Here is a 19,957-nt window from a genome sequence, read left to right as displayed (position 1 = left end):
ATCTCAGGAGATCTATGCAAGAACGTGCAAGGACGGTGCCAGCTGAAGTCCTGTACATGACGAGGCGAGATAGTATACACCATAGGGTGTATCATTATCGATCAGAAGAGAGGATGCTTATTATTGGTTCTGATCAGCAGGATAGGACCTTTATTGCGGAAGATTCGTTTGAAAGATTGTCTCAAGCGGAGATTGAATATATTCACCTTGGAATTCTTCAGGTGAGATTTCAAATTTTACATAGACGTTATGGTGGAACACTTGCTTTGGTGGTTTTCAGGGACACTCGATGGGGGAGTAATGACCGAAGTATCATTGCGGCCATGGAAGTGGATCTGGCAGAAGGAAATTAACTTATTTATGTTATGCCAGATATCATGCTAACAATCAAGGATTTCTTTAGACATATTCAAATTTCTATAAAGACGAAGGGTTACGACACTTGGGAGGGCGCTGAGGCAAACCTTTTAATCACTAGAAGTATAACTGCAAGACTATCCAATACACCAAATGTTGGATTTGCCTTCAAGGTTGACAAGGTAGCAGAATACCTTCGATCAAAGGGGGTAAGGGCAATTAATGCTGCAAAATATCCTGCAAAACAACATCAGGAAGGAAATTGGAACCTTCGACCATCTTCGGTCGTTGTGCCTATGCTACCTACATCTTTGATCACCAATTCTCACTATGATGGAAGCACATCCCTCCGGTTTAGTGATTATCAAGCTGCATCAACCTCTAAAGCTCCTGCATGCAACCAGCATGATGATGAAACTGATGATGAAGTTTATATGGTCAATATTATCCTTGAAGAAGAACTTCTCCCTCCACCTGAACATATTTGGGCTCCTTTGGGAGAACCTAGTAGCAGATTTGACTACTTAGTGGACTATTCTATGCCACTAATACCTGATATCCCTATGGTACCAATAGGATGGGATGACCCTAATGACGAACATAGTAGCCTGGTTAATGTTATCATTATACCAGATGATCAGGATGATGATTACCCAGCTTTAGCAGCTGTAGAAGAAGGCATTCATGGTGGGTAATAACTTTGACTCAGAATTAATTATTTCTGAATTTCTGACCAATTTGCAGTTAGAAGATTATGAGGCTGACTCTGAGGAGGAAGCTTCGACCATTAGAAGTCGGTATTTAGTTCAGACTTGTGAAGATAACTACCCTGAGCTACAAAGAATTGAAAAGGTTCTATCAACAAATGAGTCTGCAATTAGTCGCTATAACCCCCCCCCCCCCCCCCCCCCCCCCCCCACAGATGTGGAAATGAATATTCCAGGGTATGCCCCAACAGAGGCAGCAGCTGGATGGATGGGAGGAACTCCTGATTTACCTCCACTACAAACAAGAAGACCAAGAAGATGGGAAAATAGCTCAGAGTGGTTTCAATTACCAGCTGCAAATTCAGGCAAGGGCTCTATTTTTGTAATGTCATATGATTTTGACACTAAAGTGTTTGACAGATGGGAGAGCTCAGTGTTGCTGCATCTCTTTGATAAATCCTTTGAAAATGGGGAAGATAAAATTTTGTATGTGGAGAACTTGTTGGGAGAATCAGAGAAGAAGATTTTTATGACCTGGAGGATGAAGTTTACAAATGAATATGAATCAATGAAGGCTCAGGCACTAGGAGCCGATGGTACGCAAAATATCCTAAACCAGATAAGATTAATTTTCTTCCTAGAAAATCCTCAGGTAAGAACTACAAGTGAGCAAGATGCTGCTTACAAAACATTGAAGTCATTAGTATGTACAGAAATGACGGATACTGCCGTCTACAGGTACATGTTTGATTACTTTCATTTAACTTCTAAAAGTGGGAGAGCTTGGGCTAATGAAGAACTTTCTGCGGAATTCTTTACCAAATTACCAAGACCTTTGGGTGACAGAATAGAAAAGGCCTTTAAGGAAAAATATCCCACTAACACTATAGGAGTTACTGCCCGTATTGCATTTACTAAACATTATTTAAAGGAAATGTGCCAGGAGGCCTTGTTTCAAAGTCAGTTGAAGAAGATGAATTTTTGTGGCAAAACACCTGTGCATGGAGTATACAGCAGGCATACAGGAAAGAGATTTGGGGCAAGGAAAACCACAACATATAAAGGTAAACCTCATAAGTCCCATGTTCGGATAGCAAAACAAAAACACTTGGCCCTCAGAAAAAAGAATTGTCGGTGTTATGCTTCTGGAGAAGAAGGGCACTGCGCATCTGAGTGCAAGAACTCGAAGAAGCTGATGCATAGGGTTGCCATGTTGAATCCCTGGAACTGGATGAGGGTTTTGATGTCGTCTCAGTGGGGATGGATGAATCAGATATTTCTGACATTTACTCTATTTCAGAAAATGAAGACAATCACCAAATCACAGAAGATTATGATGTCCTCATGCTTCATGATGAGGATTGGTATCGGTTGTATGTTAAAAAGGTACATCCCTCTGCTCTGTTACCTGAAAGAAAAACTAACGGAGCTGCAGGATATGATTTGAGCATTTGTGAAGAGCAAGAAATACCTCCTCATACTCAAGCAATACTGCGCACTGGGATTTGTGTGCAAATTCCAAAAGGAATGTATGGGCGAATTGCTCCTCGCTCAAGTGCTGCGGCAAAAGGAATTCTCATAAATGGAGGAGTAATCGACTGCGACTACAGAGGAGAAGTCAAGGTTATTGTTTTTAACATTTCAAATGAAGTTATTCATATTAACATCAATGATAGAATTGCTCAGATGATTATTGAGAAGATTGCTATACTTGATATTTATGAAGTGTTTGAGTTGGATAAGAGAGATAGGGGAAACAGGGGTTTGACTCCACATCCATGCAGAGCTTGCTACCTGAACCTGCACCTAAACAAGAGATGACTTCGCTAAATGAGTATTTTCCTCAGCTCAGCTATCTCAGAATGATTGAGGAGGCAAAGGTTAGTGTAGCTGCAGTAAAAGAACAAAGCAGGTTGTATGCTCAGATTCCGGAAGATGCTGAATCATCTTCATCATCACCTTCTCATATGAGCGACCCAATTCATCAATACTGCACATTTGACTCGGAAGCTTTTAGAGAGATGATATTTACTATACCAGAAATGCGCAAGAAGGAGCAGTATGATGTCTTGGTGATAACAACTGAAGAAGAGCCAAATGAATACTTAATTGGTGTATCTGAATGGAGACCCCAGATGCAGATCCCGAGACCAATTCAGACAAGTAGGCCTGTAAACAGAGATGAATGGAGAAGCCTTGCAGAAAGACAATCTGAGGTATTAAAGAGACTCAGTACCAGAGAACAGGAGTTAGCTGCAGAAAATGCGGAATTAAAGAAAAGAATCATGGAACTAGAAGAATCCCAGGTAATGATTGTAGAAGAAACACCATCAGAAGAGGAGCGAGAAATTGAACAGTTAAAGATGGAGAATGAATTACTGGGAATTCTGAATAAAGAACAGGAAGCAAAGATAGCTACTATGGCCAAAGAGATTCAGCTTCTGAAGAATTTGGCGGATGTTGATAAAGCAGAGATTGCTTCTTTAAGGTCACAAATTACTCTTCCCGTATTAAGTTATGATGAAATAACTATTTCTGCTATTCAGCCCAGGAATAATTTATTAAATATCAAGGTGGACTTAGAAATTGAAGGGAGAAGATTGCCTATGAATGCTATTTTAGATACTGGAGCAGCAATCTGTGTCTGCAATGGAGAAATAGTTCCAAAGGAGTTCCGGCAGCCCTCCCTAACTGACACCATGATACAAGGAGTGAACGGAGCAACCAAAGTCCAAGAAATATTGAGAGAAGGGAAGCTTTGGGTTGGGGGACAATATTTCAGACTACCCAGGACATATATTATGCTAACCTTATCTAAAGGTTTGAATTCCATTATTGGTATGAATTTCATACGAGCTATGGATGGGGGCTTACGCATTGAAAAGGGTGAGGTAACTTTTTATAAGTTAGTCACTACTATAGAAGCATCCCCTGAGGCTCATCAGGTGAATCTTATTGATGAATTAGATTTGGAATTAACAGAATACTATGATATTTGTGCTTCAATTCCTAATCAGGGATTCATTAATGAAGACTTCATTGATCTTAAGGAGCTGGAAAGATTAAAAAGGCTGGGATTTATAGGGGAAGAGCCTCTAAAACATTGGTCCTTAAATCAGGTAAAATGTAAAATACTGATTAAAAACCCTGATTTGATTATTGAGGACATGCCCTTAAAACATGTGACTCCAAAGCTAAAGGAGACCATGGCTAGACATGTGCGAAAGTTACTAGACATGAAGGTAATTCATCCTTCAAACAGTAAACATAGAACTACTGCAATTATGGTGGAATCAGGCACAGAAGTTGATCCAGTAACGGGGGAAGAAAAGAAAGGAAAAGAAAGACTGGTGTTCAATTACAAAAGATTGAATGACAACACGGAAAAAGACCAGTACTCCTTGCCTGGAATCAATACCATCATAGCCAAGATAAGTCATGCAAAAATTTATTCAAAATTTGATTTGAAAAGTGGATTTCATCAGGTTGCTATGGATAAAGAATCGATCTCATGGACTGCATTTTGGGCAATTGATGGATTATATGAATGGCTAGTCATGCCATTTGGCTTAAAGATTGCACCTGCAGTTTTCTAGAGGAAGATGGATGTATACTTTAGAGGTACAGAAGAATACATTGCAGTATACATAGATGATATTTTAATATTCTCTAATGATTCTGAATCTCATAAGAAACATCTGAGTATTTTCATTTCCATCTGTGAAAAGAACGGTCTAGTTCTCAGCCCTACCAAAATGAAAATTGGGGTTTCTCAAATTGATTTTCTTGGGGCAACAATTGGAGAATCCAGAATAAAACTGCAACCTCATATTGTTCAGAAAATCCTTAGCACCAATGAGGGAACTCTGACAGAAATACGATCCCTCCGAAGGTGGCTTGGTATTCTTAATTATGCAAGAGCATATATCCCTAACTTGGGAAAAATTTTGGGTCCTTTATATTCCAAAACATCAGGAAAGGGAGAAAGGCGAATGAATAACCAAGATTGGAAGATTGTGCAGAAAGTCAAAGAAATGGTTCAGAACCTCCCTGAGCTAGAAATTCCTCCTCCCAATGCTGTTATTATACTAGAAACTGATTGGTGTATGGAAGGTTGGGGTGGAATTTGCAAGTAGAAAATGAACAAAGGGGATCCAAGATCTACTCAGAAAGTTGGCGCTTACGCCAGTGGCAGATTCAATCCTGTTAAAAGCACTATTGATGCTGAGATCCAGGCGGTCATCTTTAGTCTGGAAAAGTTCAAAATCTATTACCTGGACAAACAAGAACTTGTGATCAGGACAGACAGTCATGCTATTGTCAGATTCTATGAGAAAAGTGCAGATCACAAACCATCAAGAGTTAGATGGTTGACCCTCTCTGATTATATTTCTGGCATAGGAATCAAAATAACCTTCGAACATATTAATGGCAAGAATAACATCTTAGCGGATGAGTGATCAGCCCTAAACTGGGTGTCACGATAGGGCTCCAAATTAGAATTTATAAATTAATCGAAAACCCGTAGTTAATTCAAACAACCGTAGTATAGGGGCCTCGAGTCGTATTTTTCCAAGGACTAGTGGATAATTGCTTAACTTTAGCTTAGGTGTCGTATTTTTTTGGGTTTTTTAATAGAAAATGGGGGTTTTGGGATTTTAATTGAAATGTAAATTTAAGTCAGAAAAATAAACGAAAATTGCAATTTAATAACCTAATGATGAGCTGTTAAACCAAAATACTGGATAAACCTAAGATGCAATTTTAACTCCTATCTAAACCTTAAACCTTAATTGTTTAAATTGGAACTTAACCCTAAATGCAATCTTCTCGGATGTTAATGCGATTGATGCAAGCAAATGCAAACAATTCAAGGGAACTGTGAGTGGCCGAGATAACTAAATCCTAATGTGTAAACAAACCTTCAATCCTAGCTAACCTAAACCTGATAAAATGGAATTTGCTTGGCACGGAACAGTGCCAAGGGAGTGCACAGTGACAAGAATTCAGCAGTTGTAATGCAAGGAATTGAGGCTAATCAATAGATTGAATTCAAACAACTAAACCTGCATTAACTACATGAAATGCATTCAAAGATAGGTAAATTCGTTAACTACAACTTGAATCAGAAGTTTCAAAATCGAAAATGCAGAAACGATCAGTATTAGACAGTATCAGACAGTATCAGAAAACACTAAAACCAAAAGTTAATCCTTTTTCCGTTTCTTCCTTCAAATCCTCTTAAGCTGGTTGTCAATCAGCCTTTGCATCCAAGTTGAGCTCGAGATCGGTCGTCCTGTGGGTTACCCGTTGCCAGCAACACGAAATCAGCCGGAAAAACCCTTCCCAGCCAAGAACAGATTGCCGCGCAGCGAGTTTTAAGGTGCAAACTGGATTTTCTGTGTTCTTCTTGCTCCGGTCAGATTGATGGTGGTAGAGGGAAGCTTCTCGGTCCTAGGAGAACCCCTCGAAGGACACGCGAAGTCGGATTTTGCTGTGATGGTCGGAACACGCGGAAAAACAGAGGCTGTGACCGGAGTAGAAATCCTCTCCGTCGCTCAACTCCAGCTGCCGGAAAACACCCAATTCGCCGGCTTCGTACTCTTCGTGGATCAAGGAACTCAATGGAACAGGTTTGGGAATAAGGAGGGCCGCCGTCTGGTACGTCGCAGGGCAGAGTAGCGCGCGGCGGGGAACGAAGAACAGTGCCAAAGATTTTCCTCCCTAAGTTGCGTTTAAATAGCCTCCGATTGATCAAAAAATCCTGGCCGTCCGTTTTGCTTTTGATGATCTGACTTGATCTAGGGCTTTAGGGTTTGCGAAAAATTCTGGAATTTTGATCGGGCTCGATCTGAGTCATGTCCTCCGTGTTGGCTTGATCGGTTTGGTACTTTTGACTTGAGTTGACCACGGTTTAGCTCGAGTTGGGTCCGATTTAGCCCTAAAATCAATAAAAATCAAATTAATGCCAAAATTCACCATTAAATTACAAAAATTATATCAATCCTTAAATAATGCAATATAGAACAATTAAAGTCAAATTTATTCAATAAATAATTATTTTCAATGTAAAAGTCCAAAATTGAATCAATTTAATTCGTAAAAACCCTAAGTCATCAATGAGTTATCCAAATTAATTCAGGTTATTCTGGTTCACAAAGTTCAAAGTCCTGCTATTCAGTCCTTGGTGAAAGCAGCATCTGAGGTCTTTCAGAAGACTACGGAAGAAGCAGAATTAAGGCTTTCTTTATGCATCTCCAAAGCACTCAAGGGAAGCACTTATCAGGTAAATTTTACTGACATTGGTAAACCTGTTCTTCAGTGTGCATGTTACCAGGATGCTGTGCTGCTAACATCCAATACAAGCCGAAATCCTGGAAGGCGCTTTTACCGATGCGCCACCAATAAATGTCATTGTTGGTATTGGGAGGATCTTCTCTCAGATTACATAAGGCAGCTTCAAAGTTACGCGGAGATACAAAGCCATCAATTCACTACACTCCAAAGCTATTCAGATGAGGATGTTGAGTCAGAACTCACTCCACTGCAATTATTGGAGCTGGATTTTGCAAACCTTGACATTGACGATCCACCTACCGAATCGATTCTCTGGCCTGGCCATGATGACTAAAGGTGGAAGTGGTGGACCCGACATATATTTGGGAATCTACTTTCCGAATAATAGAAGACACGTGTCTCACTATGTGAATTACTTAGCCCTTAAGTAAGGTAGTGCGCTGTACCTACCTATAGTCTGTCTTTTGCTTTATTCGATAGACTGAGTTGTAATCACGGGATGATGTCGGAGTACTCATGCTCCTCTCCCGCTATATAAGGACTATGTAATCAAGTGTAACAGGCATCGAAGGCAATACCTATCTGCCCATTTCACTGAGTTCAAGTCTTGTAGAGAGTTTGGGATAAATAAAATTTCTGTCTTTGAAAGCAGCTCATAGAGTCTGTGAGTAATTGACAAGATCCTTCTGTTTAAATTTTCCCGTTTGGAATTTTGGAAATCAGTTCGGAAATTAGTGTTGAGGGAGGGGTTAAGTTAGATATTTCTTAATTTGATTTTAAACCATCTTTTTATCTTAATTTTAAATGGGTTATTTAATATTAAAAAGATAAAATTATTAATATAATTATACTTTGAGCGATTGTTTTTGATGTGTTTAACAAACATTTTAAAGTTAGATATCATTTATTATGAACTAAAAGAAGTTAAAACAAATAATGCATTTTGGGACATCATTATAAAATATCAATTTTTGATGAACTAACAAGAAGTTAGCACAACATTGTTATTTTTTAAGTAAGAAATTCAAATGTGAACTTGATCATTGCTCTAATTCTAAAAAAAAAATAACAAATTAAAATGTATACGATGACATATCTATTGTGTATATCTATTTTTTTTGAAGGAATTAACTAAGTAAAATTCATTTAGTAGACTAACTTAGATTTATTTATTTATTTTTTTAAATTATGGGGTGCGACGTGTCATCACTCGTCAACGTGGCAAATTGTTCTAGAATCGTCCAAATTTTATTAATTAAGAAATTATTATCATTATTAAAAACGTAGGTAGGAAGCTGAATAATTAATTCTTCCCGTGGGGCAGATCAGCCAAATCCTTGGCCACCAAGCAAGGTATTCCATTTGGTGGAAACTATTCCTTTAGGCTTATCGAGAACAGAGACGAGAAGGTGATGGGATTGCAGTGGGTGATCTTGACGGGCGTGGTGGTCGCCGAGGCACTGGTGGCGGCTTTGGTGACTCTCCCTGCCCCGCGGGCCATCAGATCGCGGATTGTGGCGTTGGCGTCGTTCCTTCTCCAGCCCGCCGCCAGCGTCCTCCCTTTTGCTGCTTTTCAGCTCTTAGGTGAGTTACATCCTTAGGCCGTATCCATTTCCCTTGTGATCGCGGTGCCCATTGACTTCGACGGTTGAATACTTTTGTCTAGATATACAATGGAAAAACGAGCATCGTCTGATGTGCACCTCCGAGATCTGTACAACCGAGGAGAGGACTCGTTATGAGAAATCTGTAAGAATTTCCCTTTCGTGAATAATTTAGCATTTCCTTCTCCAACGATAATACATGGCCATTTAGGTAAAATGAAGTGCATAGCTTTGGGATATATGGATTGGAGTTGACAACTACTACTGATTGAATTAATTATTGTGTGTTTCAAAGTGGAAAAATAGTCTTGAAAGAAAATCTTAAAACTTAGGCAAAAAGATTATTTGATTGTCCCTGTAAAACTCGAGACATTATATAAATTGAGAAAAATATGTTCAATCAAGCTACACTTAAAACGATAAATTTGCCTAGTTCACAACAATATGTGACTGCATCCATGGGAGAAGAAGAAGAATTTAATATTCAAACAATTCAAAATAGTACAAGTTTAGGTGCATATTCTATAACAACAATGTCTGAAAAAAATGTAAAGGCAAAAACCACCTAACTTACAAAGTTGAGAATCAAGAGCTTAGAAAAGGGACGTTTCCTTGCAAAACTGCAAAAAAGTTCTCAAGAGTAGCCTTTACATTTCTTTCTTCCTTTTTTTTTCCTTTCTGAGTAGTCCCTTTTACAACATGAAGATGGACTATTCCTAAGAAGCACCAAGAAAGCCTTATACAACCTCCAATATCGAGTTGCTGGTAACCATTTTATTTTGGATTTTTATTTTATAACAATTACTCTGAAGTAACATATGAGAAAGCGGTACCCTTATCATGGACAAACTTTTGTCACTAGAAAACCATCTAAGTAGCCTACAATTGGTATCAAATGGTGTGATTTTGATTATTTTGAATTACCACCCTAGTTACTACTTTATGTAGATTACCACTCTAAGTTGGTAGTTAATTAACAATGATTATTATATTTCTTAATTTATTTAGTTGTTTCCTAGTTTATCATAAAACCAATTCTATAAAAGTGTCTAGATTTTAATAATTTTTTTTTATTAATAAGAATTTTATTTTGTTTCTCTATGTGAGATTCTCCTCATGAGGCTCATGTTTTTTTTTGATGCTATATCATTGGTATTTGAGTCAAAATTTGGTTTGGTTCTATACCTCCTCTCTTTGTTTCTCTATTGTTTAACTCTTGCCTGCCTTCTATCAACCGATGCCACCTCGTGTCATTGCTATGATGTTGCTTCCCTTTTTATTCCATAAAGAAATCCCTTGTTTTTCCCCAACTCACTGCGCATGTGCCTATAGATGTGCACTTCTGCCATGCCTTTTGTGGCCCTCTCCACCTAAATTTGTATGCACCTCTGGTAGACATGTCGCTCACCCTTCGATCTTATCCTTCATTTTCCCTTTCACTCATTGTAGGTGCGCTTACAAGAGCTAGCCTAATTGTTGTCGTTGATACACTCCCCTTTCCTTGTCACCACTTTCCCCTTTACATTAGACTGAAAGTGGTGTTCAACCAGTAGTGCAATACCCACATGACAACTTCAACAACTCCTTTGCTTTTGAAGACTCCTCCGTAAACTACATCTAGTGCTTCATCCTTAGTTTGGTGCACTAGGCCCAATGTTACCTCCACCTAAGTGAGCTGCACATGATGTTGCCTCAACCTAAGTGAGCTACGCATGACATTACTTCCCCCTCAGCAACTCACCTACTCTTTGCCTATGAATCTTGCAACACCATTAATTGATATGTCAAACATGAGATTGACAATGATTATCAACTCCTGCATCACTATTCAATGGCCTCGAGTTTAAGCACTTACATCGACTTAGTAATTTTATTCCCTCATTGAATTTTTTATTTCAATTTTTTATATTAATTAATCCCAATCCACTTATCATTTTCTCATATACTATATATTCCTACTTCTCAAAAAAAAAAAAATAGTAACCTAATTTGTTTAGGCTTTTACTTGTTCCTTTATTTAGCTTGTTAGAATATTCCACTATTAAAGAGGTTGATGGTAGGTATAAGACGAAAACGTCAATGTTGATCGTAAACTTGAATGAAAAAGATTAAGGGTTGCGTTAGGTTGTTAGCCGAATAGATTAAAGACTATATGGTGAGTATAATCAATAAATTGGCAGAGATTAGCCACATGACCTTCATCTAGACAACACATGCATCATGATCATTATTTCACTCTAGAAGTAGATTGCTTTTTGAAACCCACACCCAACTCAAGCTTAGTAGTCATGTACCATCCAGTTGGCCAAACTTGAAGCCCCTTATTTCAATGGGTAGTTGGACCCAAAAGCATTCCTTAATTGGGTTGCTAAAACAAAAGACCTTTTGATTGGGATAATTTGAGCCAAAACAAAGATGCACAATTTACAAAAAATCAAATTTATCATATTAAAAAAGAAGTAACGAAGAAGTACCGACAAAGTGCTTAAGATACTACGTCGTAATAGGAGCTGAATCCATTATAATTTGGGTAAAGATGAAGTGAAAGTTGATGGAGAAGGACATTCCAACGCACTTAAAAAATTAACATTACAACATGTGGATTAAGCTTATAGAGCCATCCCTAAGTTTAATAAAATACTAAAGTGATTTCGAGGACTTGCACATGTATTGTAATCCTAGACTAGACTCTAGGAAATCCTTATCTATTTCATTAATAAACTTAGGCTTGAGATTTAGGGATAAGTTGTCTAGACTTTAATAAAAGAAGCTTGCCATAAGGGTGTAGAGGTTAAGCAATTCTTGAGTCCACCTTTTGACCATCGAGCCCCTTAAGTAGAAACACACCTCCTTATAGGGCATGCTACTGTGATTTGGAAAATAAGCTGTTCAATTCACTTGGGAACTGCCATCTACTGAGGAATTAGGCCTTTTGAGATTGAGAACCCTGACTTTGGTATATAATGCTACAATTATTGTAGCAAGGTTAGTGATGAAGAGGATAAAGTAGGCTACTACCTAACCTTGGGTAGTGATGAAGAGGATGAACCCATAGATAACATCTAGAAGTTGATGAATGAGGAACAAACGGTAGGACTTCATGGAGTGTGTTGCTTTCTATCAACACCCACAATTGATAATATGTGGAAACCCATTAACATCTTCTATACTTACCTAAAGTGTAGAAATAAATTTTATAAAATTGTAGTGAAGTGGGAGCTACAAGAATGTAGTGTCCACTCAAGTTGTCTTTAAAATTTAAGCCACACCTTAATTACACCCAAATCTTTATAAGGTCCCATTACTTGACGATGGTGGGTCTGTATTGAGATGAACTTATATATTGATGAAATATAGCACAATGTTACACCCATGAGCATCATTCGTATTATGTCCAGACAAGTTGTCTTTAAAATCTAAGACACACCTTAATTACGCCCAAAATCTTCATAAGGTCCCATTACTTGACGATGGTGGGTCTCTATTGAGATGAGCTTATATATTGATGAAATATAACACAATGTTACACCTGTGAGCGTCATCCATATTATCCTTGGTTTGTCTTCGCTTTGTAATTTGTCCGTTAGTGACACTGATTTCTTCAATCACAATGGGAGAAATGTTAAGTTGTGCCCCACCAACCTAAATGACCTTAAGGCTATACCTAATCTCCGAATAAATATAAGCTAACCTTCATCTTACTCAATCCTAATTTGAGACAGAAGGTGAGAAGTTGATGGCAATAATAGCCTTAGTAACGTAGAACCTCTCTCCAAAAGTCGAGAAGATTCAAAAAGAGCTACAAGATGTAACTCTTAAATAGTTGCGTATTAAACTTCCACATGTATACAATTCGACTCTTGCCCTACCAAATTAAGCAAGTCAAAAAACTCTTACATTAAGTTTTTATTAGGGAGATTTGAGTGCTTTATTGCTCCTGCCTTATTAACATATACAAAGGATAGGTTTTGAAGAAAACACACTGATAGTATTGTCATTAATAAATCACCCGTACCTAGACTTGACAAGTATGGGTGAGAGTGGAAAATCACATTTTAGACACAATGTATTGTTTGAGTGGTTGGTCCTGCCATTTAAAACACCCTTAGTACTTTTATATGGGTAATGAACCTAAGACACATTTGCCTTGTTTTAGAGACCTTTACAATCGAAAAGTTGGTTTTGAATTTGAAGATCTCACAACCCAACATTTTTTTTTTGGATTTACAATTTTTGTAAAAAGCATTTCAATAGACATAGAGAAGATTAAGATAATTAAGCATTGTCTTGAACTTCATGCCCTTTAGGAATCTTAAAATTTTCATGGCTTTGTGACCCCATCTCCATTAAGAAGGGAGTGTTCCATTAGTCTAAATCCACCTATGTTACCTTTTAATGAGGAATAACTAAAGTTGCTGTTAGATATCGTGACCTTAAAGGGAGTGTTGGATTTACAATTTTTGTAAAAAGCATTTCAATAGACATAGAGAAGATTAAGATAATTAAGCATTGGCTTGAACTCCATGCCCTTTAGGAAGCTTAAATTTTCCATGGCTTTGTGACCCCATCTCCCTTAAGAAGGGAGTGTTCTATTAGTCTAAATCCACCTATGTTACCTTTTAATGAGGAATAACTAAAGTCGTTGTTAGATATCGTGACCTTTCTAAATCTTAAGGTATCATATGACGTGTCTTAAGTAGTAGTATGATGGATCCTAAGTCAAGAAGCCCTTTGATTGCCTTCTTATCGAAAAAAATAAAATTTGACAATGTTATTGTTCTATGATAAAGAGTTTAGTGCTCTCATCTAGGTCCTTGGACATTAACATTATCTACTGTCTACAAGGAAGCTAAGTGCAAAATATACTATGTTGGTCAAATTCCTTTGCTAGAGCACATTGAGACTTTCTTATTTTCAAAATGCACTCAGGTGGTCTAGTGGGACACTAGGAAATATGCGACCATCCCATTGTTTTTGGATTGACACTCTCATTGCGATAAGATGTTGGTCAGATGGTATTATATTGTCACCTATGTCACACGACTAAGGCAACTAGGTAACACACTGAACTTTTAATGCTAGTGTCCATTCCATATATACCTTGGAAGATATTAGTACAACCTTCAACCTTGACTTTATTTTAGTAGTGACATGGTTTAAAATTTCGAGCAGTATCGGAGTTTCGGTACCATATAATGTCGTGCCGATATGGTTTTGATATTTTTTAAATATAAATATATTAATAAAAAATACAAAATGTAATCTAAATATAAAAAAATAAAAAATATAAAAAATAAAAAATTTAAAAAGAAAAGATACGAGAATGCAGCGCTCCCATATGATAAATAAATAAAAATTTTATTATATATTTTCAGAATTAAAATAAAAAATATATATTAAATTAATGGGATAACTTCATTAGGTTTTGATTAAGCCTATTTATATTATCCTATTTTTAGTTAGAAGTTGATTGAAATTATTAACGTTTAATTATTACCTTAAGTTTTTTTTTTTTTTTTTGCATTACGCGGGCATCTCCGCCGCAACTCCTAGAGGTTGCGACGGCAAGCGCGCGGAGAGGGGGGGGGACCGCTCTTATGCCCCTACAAAAGGATGTCACGGGGGTGTGACACCCTCTAGTTCGCGCCCCTCGTGGAGGTCGCGAGGTTGTGGCCTCATGGTGCCAATCCCGTGCCAGATGGTAAATATCGTCATTTTTAAATGACACGACTCGATATTTTAATTTATGAGTAGTGGCAAATTGATCCACTCGTTGAAGTGCATTTGAAGTCTTGTGTGGGTCAAAAAGTTTCTTTACCTCTCACTTCTCATTCATCTGAGTTAGTTGGGTGTTTTATTGAGCTTATTTGGGTGCCTCATGTTGGTATCATAAGATTGCACATTTAGTAATAAAAAATTATGTTGATATACACTTACTGCCTTATTGAAGGACATTCAAGCCTTCCTTTTTTTTGTTGATTTATGTACAAGTTAAGCACCCATGATGCTAGTTCTTGCACTCCAGTCTGCGACACTGATTACTTCCTAAATCGACTAGCATTATGGAAGTGGATAATACTTAGATAACCAAGAACAAACTTCGACATCTTGCCTCTGAGTTACTTGAAGAAATTGTGCAACTAATTGACCCATTTACAAAGGTGCACTATTTTATACCTACTCGAGGTGTTGTAGATCTAGATCTCCCTACTTGATAGAATCAAGCTCTACTTGGTGGGGGAGAGTGAAATAGATTTGGAAAAAAATTAATTTTGAATTGTTTGATAATTAATTGTGTAATTTGATAATGCTCCTCTAACTTGGTAATTTTAGTTAGTTGTTTCATTTGTCGTAAAATTGAGTTTGTAAAAGTGTTAAGATTCTCATGTAATAGTTAACTTTTGATTAATAATAATTCTATTTCCTTTCTCGGTGTGACATGTTTGCTGAGGTTCATGTTTGACCTGATCCTACCTTACCACCTCAGTTAATTCCATATCACTTTACATTTCTTTCATCTATTTGATGATCTGAATGCAAAAATATGTTTTTGACATTCATTTGTTTAAACTCAACATTTAGCATAGTAATAAACCTAGGTACATATTAAACTTTAAATATTTTTACAATTGGTGTAGAAATCTAAACTCTATAGAAGTCAACACTCTCCATTCGTGAAAAATTTAAATAACAACTTGCTTTGTATCTATCAACTTGGCCGTCCAATCTTTTTGTTAACCTTGAACACTTATTTGCATCTTAATTATCCATCTTTCTTTGGGTAATAATGCCCAATTCCATGTTTCATTCTTTTTTAATTTCCTTTTAAGTTTCATTTTTTCTAATTAATTACATCACTTTGGTTACTCTGAATGTATATGGTTACCCATCCATATCAATTGAAGCTCTAAGAGTGCGTGATTAGTAGTCCTTTTACTTGTTTGACGTTCAATTCTTCCTCAATGGTCTTCCTTAAACTAATTAAGGATCTATTTCCACCTTATGTAGTTCTCCACCTTGATTGGTGTCTCTTCTTCCATTGTTAAGAGCTATCTCCCCATCATTATTGCTTAAAATATCTTTATTTGATGGATACAAAAAGTTGATACTCAAATTCTTGGATGTATTTTACCATGATTGAATTTCATTTCATGTTAGGTGACACAATTGAAACATATAGTTTTGATAAATTACTAAAACTCTATATTGTTTGACATGCTAATCATATTGATGATTATTGTGTCATGTTGACACTTGGACATCAAGATGAATAGAAATAATGCTATATTTTTATTAGTTTGTGCATATAACATCGCCCCCGGGGCATAGTTGAGTTGGTTATGACGGGGCAGACTTGTTGAAGTGGGCAAGGGTTGAATCTCGACGAAGTCGAGACAATGCCCTCCCCCGTAGTGGCCAACTGCAGCTTCCTGATTTACCTCCTCATAGATGGTCGTGGGGCCGATCGTGTGGGGCCGTTAGAGTGGCGGATTCCACCTTTCTTGCTGAAGTGCATATAACGTAATGTCAAAACTGTACCATTTTAGATGAGACTTTTTTTCCTTCTTTATTGATTTTCTCTTTAGGAAGGAGAACTTTGGTAAAGTTGTTGCCATATGAACTAGAGGTCACGAATTCGAGTCACGGAAATAACCTCTTGCAATGCAGGGTAATGCTGCGTATAATAGATGATAAGCTCTCCGCAAGTATACGGAATGTCGTCAAGTAATAAAAGATATCGAATCCACATGGATCGTGGAATTAATTACTATCCTAGCACAAGCACACGGCCATGTCTTGGCTGCTGCAGGAGAGAGGCACGAGCGTGTCTGTGTGGCACGGCCAGAGCTTGTTGGTTCTCTGGTTGGAGGCATGCCCGTGCTATGTAAACACTGCCCATGGAGGATGATAGGCACGGCCGTGCCTGTGAGGCACGACCCTGTCTTGCCTTATCTTCATTATGTGCTCCGTTTCGCCTGTTTTGCTCCGTTTTCCGTCCTGAAACATACAAACACACAAGCAGTCCTCCGAAGCAGGAAATAGAGAATACGATGCCAAATGCACAGATATGGGTGTAACATACATATGATATAGCATGAAAAACATAAAGATGTGCGAATAAAGTGTAAGAAATAAATATATATCCTATGCACATCAATAGACTATGTGGTTTGATGTTTTTTTTGCGACCTTGCATTAACGGGAGTTTCATGTACCAGACTGCCCTTATTTACTTTATCTCTTCACCTCCAATTCACAATTGATATCATACATTGACGCGTATGAAAACAATATCATTTTAGTAAAAGATTGAAATTCCTGTGCTAGCTTAAGATTTTTAAGATTTTAAACCTTGTATTTGACTATTTTCATCATTGGTTGTCTTGCCATTCCCTCTTTAACAACAAAAAAAAGAGGATTCCTCAAAATGCAGATCTCAGTTAATAATGATCCTGTGGTTGCTGAATAGCATAATGATATACTTCCACATACTTGGTATAGTCTTCAAACAATTTTTTCATCACTTTGGATCAAGCTTAGTCCTGTGACAACTAGGAATTAAAATATATGCATCACATTCTGAATCTGTCAAATCAGAATAGCCACAAGGACTACTATTAATGGTGATCTCCATTCACAAGGTAGCTGGTAAAACATATGCATCACATTCACAATCCATCAAATCAAACTAGTCACAACGACTCCCAAGCATACTAAATTGGTGTTTCATCTCTAATATCATTAATGATGATATCTATTCACAAGATAGCTGATATTGACCTGAGTAACTCTACTCTAGTTTTCATTGCTAAATAGCTCAAATTGCCTTCAACAAAATCTTTGTGCTATCACGTGCTTAACTGCATGCTTTACCAATTTGTACATTCTAAGATGTCTTCGAATGCCTTCATTTTGAAATTATTTATGAACACTTTTGAAGTATGCTTATACTACCAATTGATTTCTCCATCTCAACCATGAATTTCTTAAATGTAGTTGCATGTACCTTTCTTTTAATAATCAGTGAAAGTGATGCCTTGGCTTGAGGAGGCCTAGAATATGCAAATGATAAAGGTCTCTGCATCCCTTGTGTGACTTTCCACTTTAAAGACTCACTTATATAATATCTTTCGTACACACATTTTTTGAATTCTTAAGTAAAAAAGGAAAAAGGTTTTGCTTCATTGTAATTTTCATACTTTTCGTCACATATGCAAGCCTTTCATATCATAAAAGCCCTTACCACTAAGCAAGTACATTTAAGCAACATCATTGACAATCATTGGAGGAAACTGACACTGAGGAAGATTCTTGTACAAAAACCGAAATAACTTATTTGCTCTTTTTGTCTTCAGATAATTGCTGAGATAAAACTGACTTCTCATCAGAGGTAGAACCAAAATCACCAGTTCCTCGTTCTGTTTCAGATAGCATTGGTAACTCATATATATGTCTGGTGTAATAATCTTTTCAAAGATTATTTGAGCTACGCATTGTCCCTGTGAAATTTTAATATGTTGATTAGAACGATCTCCAAACATGAGAAAATTTAGTGTGAATAGTTTTTTTAACACTATGAATAGTAGTTACAGTATGAACATTAGTTTTGGCATGAACAATGTTTTTAGTCTAAAATTGAATGGAAAGATTTTGAATAGACTACTGTAGTCAACTAGAGATGATAAAATCATCATTGAAAAATTGAGTTGACTACTGTAGTCGATTGATGTTATCCAAGAATGAACAGAACGTTCAGAAGTCAGCTTGGGAAGATGACTTTATATGGCACAGTCGATTGATGGACTATAAACAGTTGACAATCGACTGATGGTTATTTCAGAAAGTGGTTAATGAGGATTCTGAAGATAAGGACTTGTTATTTCTGATGATATCGACCATATCAAGCACAACAATTGGCTGATGGTGTGCAAATAGTCGACTGATAGTGATGAAGATAAAAAATTGTGTGTTGTTTGTCTTAGAGAAAAAGAGACTTTTGGAGATTCATTTAGGGTGATTCCAGAGAGAGTGTTACTGCAGGTCGCAGAAAGTATTCTAAAGTGACTCTATAACAATCAAGCGATTAAGCCTTTGTAAAATTTATTTAACTGCATTATTGTTATTGTATCATTTGTATTCTTACTTGTATTTCTTGTAAGAACAAACTTTATAAGTGGTTTCTCTGCCTCTCAAAGGTTTTCGACAAGGAGAAAGATAGTGGTGATTGTGATAGGACTCTTAGATGTGGAGTAGAAACCTATAAATTTTAAACCACGTAAAATTCATGTGTTGTGTGAGTTATAATTTTTTGTTGTGTTTTTACCTTTCTATTTTTTTTTGCTACGCTAATGATTGTAGACGAGCACACAATTGACGAAAAATGAAACTCGCTATTCACTCCCTCTAGCGATGACAACGGGTCTACAGTCTAAACCCTTAGACCTATTTGTAATTCATTCATGGGGTTTTTCCATGTCCTCAAGTTTTGAAGCGTTGTTCTCAAATCTTGAATTTTTAATTGTAGTTTTATAATCATAGAATTGTCATGTGCCCCTTAGACAATCCTGTGAGCATTTCTATTTCTAGGCATATATGTATCCTCCTTGGGTTGCTTGTTTAGGTTCCCATCTACATTTCTAATATTAAGCAAAATAGTTCTATCATGAATGTTCTATAATTATCATGAATTCTAACCATATTTTTATAATGATACTTGAAGCCATAATTTTGCATAGCTAAATACACATAATTGTTATGGCTATGCATAGAAGAAATAACATTTGAATTGACATTTAAATTTGGAGTTGCCTTCTCCTTTACTTTTGGAGCTCCCCCTTAAGTTTGCAGATTTCTTCCACTCCTTTCGCTTTTTCTTCTTTATCGCTTTCTTCTTCAGGCATTTGGTATGGTAATGGCCTCTCTCCCATCATGTGAAACAGACAATGTGGTTTTTCTTTCATATTTCTACAACTTGGATTAATAGAAAATTCA

General features: G+C 37.0%; 2 protein-coding genes across 2 annotated transcripts in view; both read left to right on the top strand.

Moving 5' to 3' along the window:
• Positions 1-2,324: 2,324 nt before the first annotated feature.
• On the top strand, positions 2,325-2,885 carry LOC141845960 (uncharacterized). Its single transcript, XM_074733948.1, has one exon. It carries the CDS (start codon positions 2,325-2,327, stop codon positions 2,883-2,885), a length of 561 nt encoding a protein of 186 aa, XP_074590049.1.
• Positions 2,886-8,009: 5,124 nt separating this feature from the next.
• The window catches only part of LOC141846627 (uncharacterized), a 32,999-nt gene continuing 21,051 nt past the window's right edge, over positions 8,010-19,957 (top strand). The window contains exons 1-3 of the mRNA XM_074734665.1: positions 8,010-8,025; positions 8,686-8,945; positions 9,028-9,110. Coding sequence (XP_074590766.1) covers positions 8,774-8,945; positions 9,028-9,110 — 255 coding nt within the window. The 5' untranslated portion in view covers positions 8,010-8,025; positions 8,686-8,773. The remainder of the gene's footprint in view (positions 8,026-8,685; positions 8,946-9,027; positions 9,111-19,957) is intronic.

The sequence above is a fragment of the Curcuma longa genome, chromosome 15, assembly GCF_044706935.1.
Source record: "Curcuma longa cultivar G26 ecotype Majalengka, Jawa Barat chromosome 15, ITB_CL_G26_1.1, whole genome shotgun sequence".
In the NCBI taxonomy this organism is placed as follows: domain Eukaryota; kingdom Viridiplantae; phylum Streptophyta; class Magnoliopsida; order Zingiberales; family Zingiberaceae; genus Curcuma; species Curcuma longa.
The sequence above is the reverse complement of the archived record's forward strand: the minus strand, read 5'-3'. Positions and strand labels throughout refer to the sequence as shown.

Excerpts from the sequence above, each read along its gene's own strand:
- LOC141845960 (XM_074733948.1), top strand. The coding sequence starts at position 2,325 with ATGGATGAATCAGATATTTCTGACATTTACTCTATTTCAGAAAATGAA.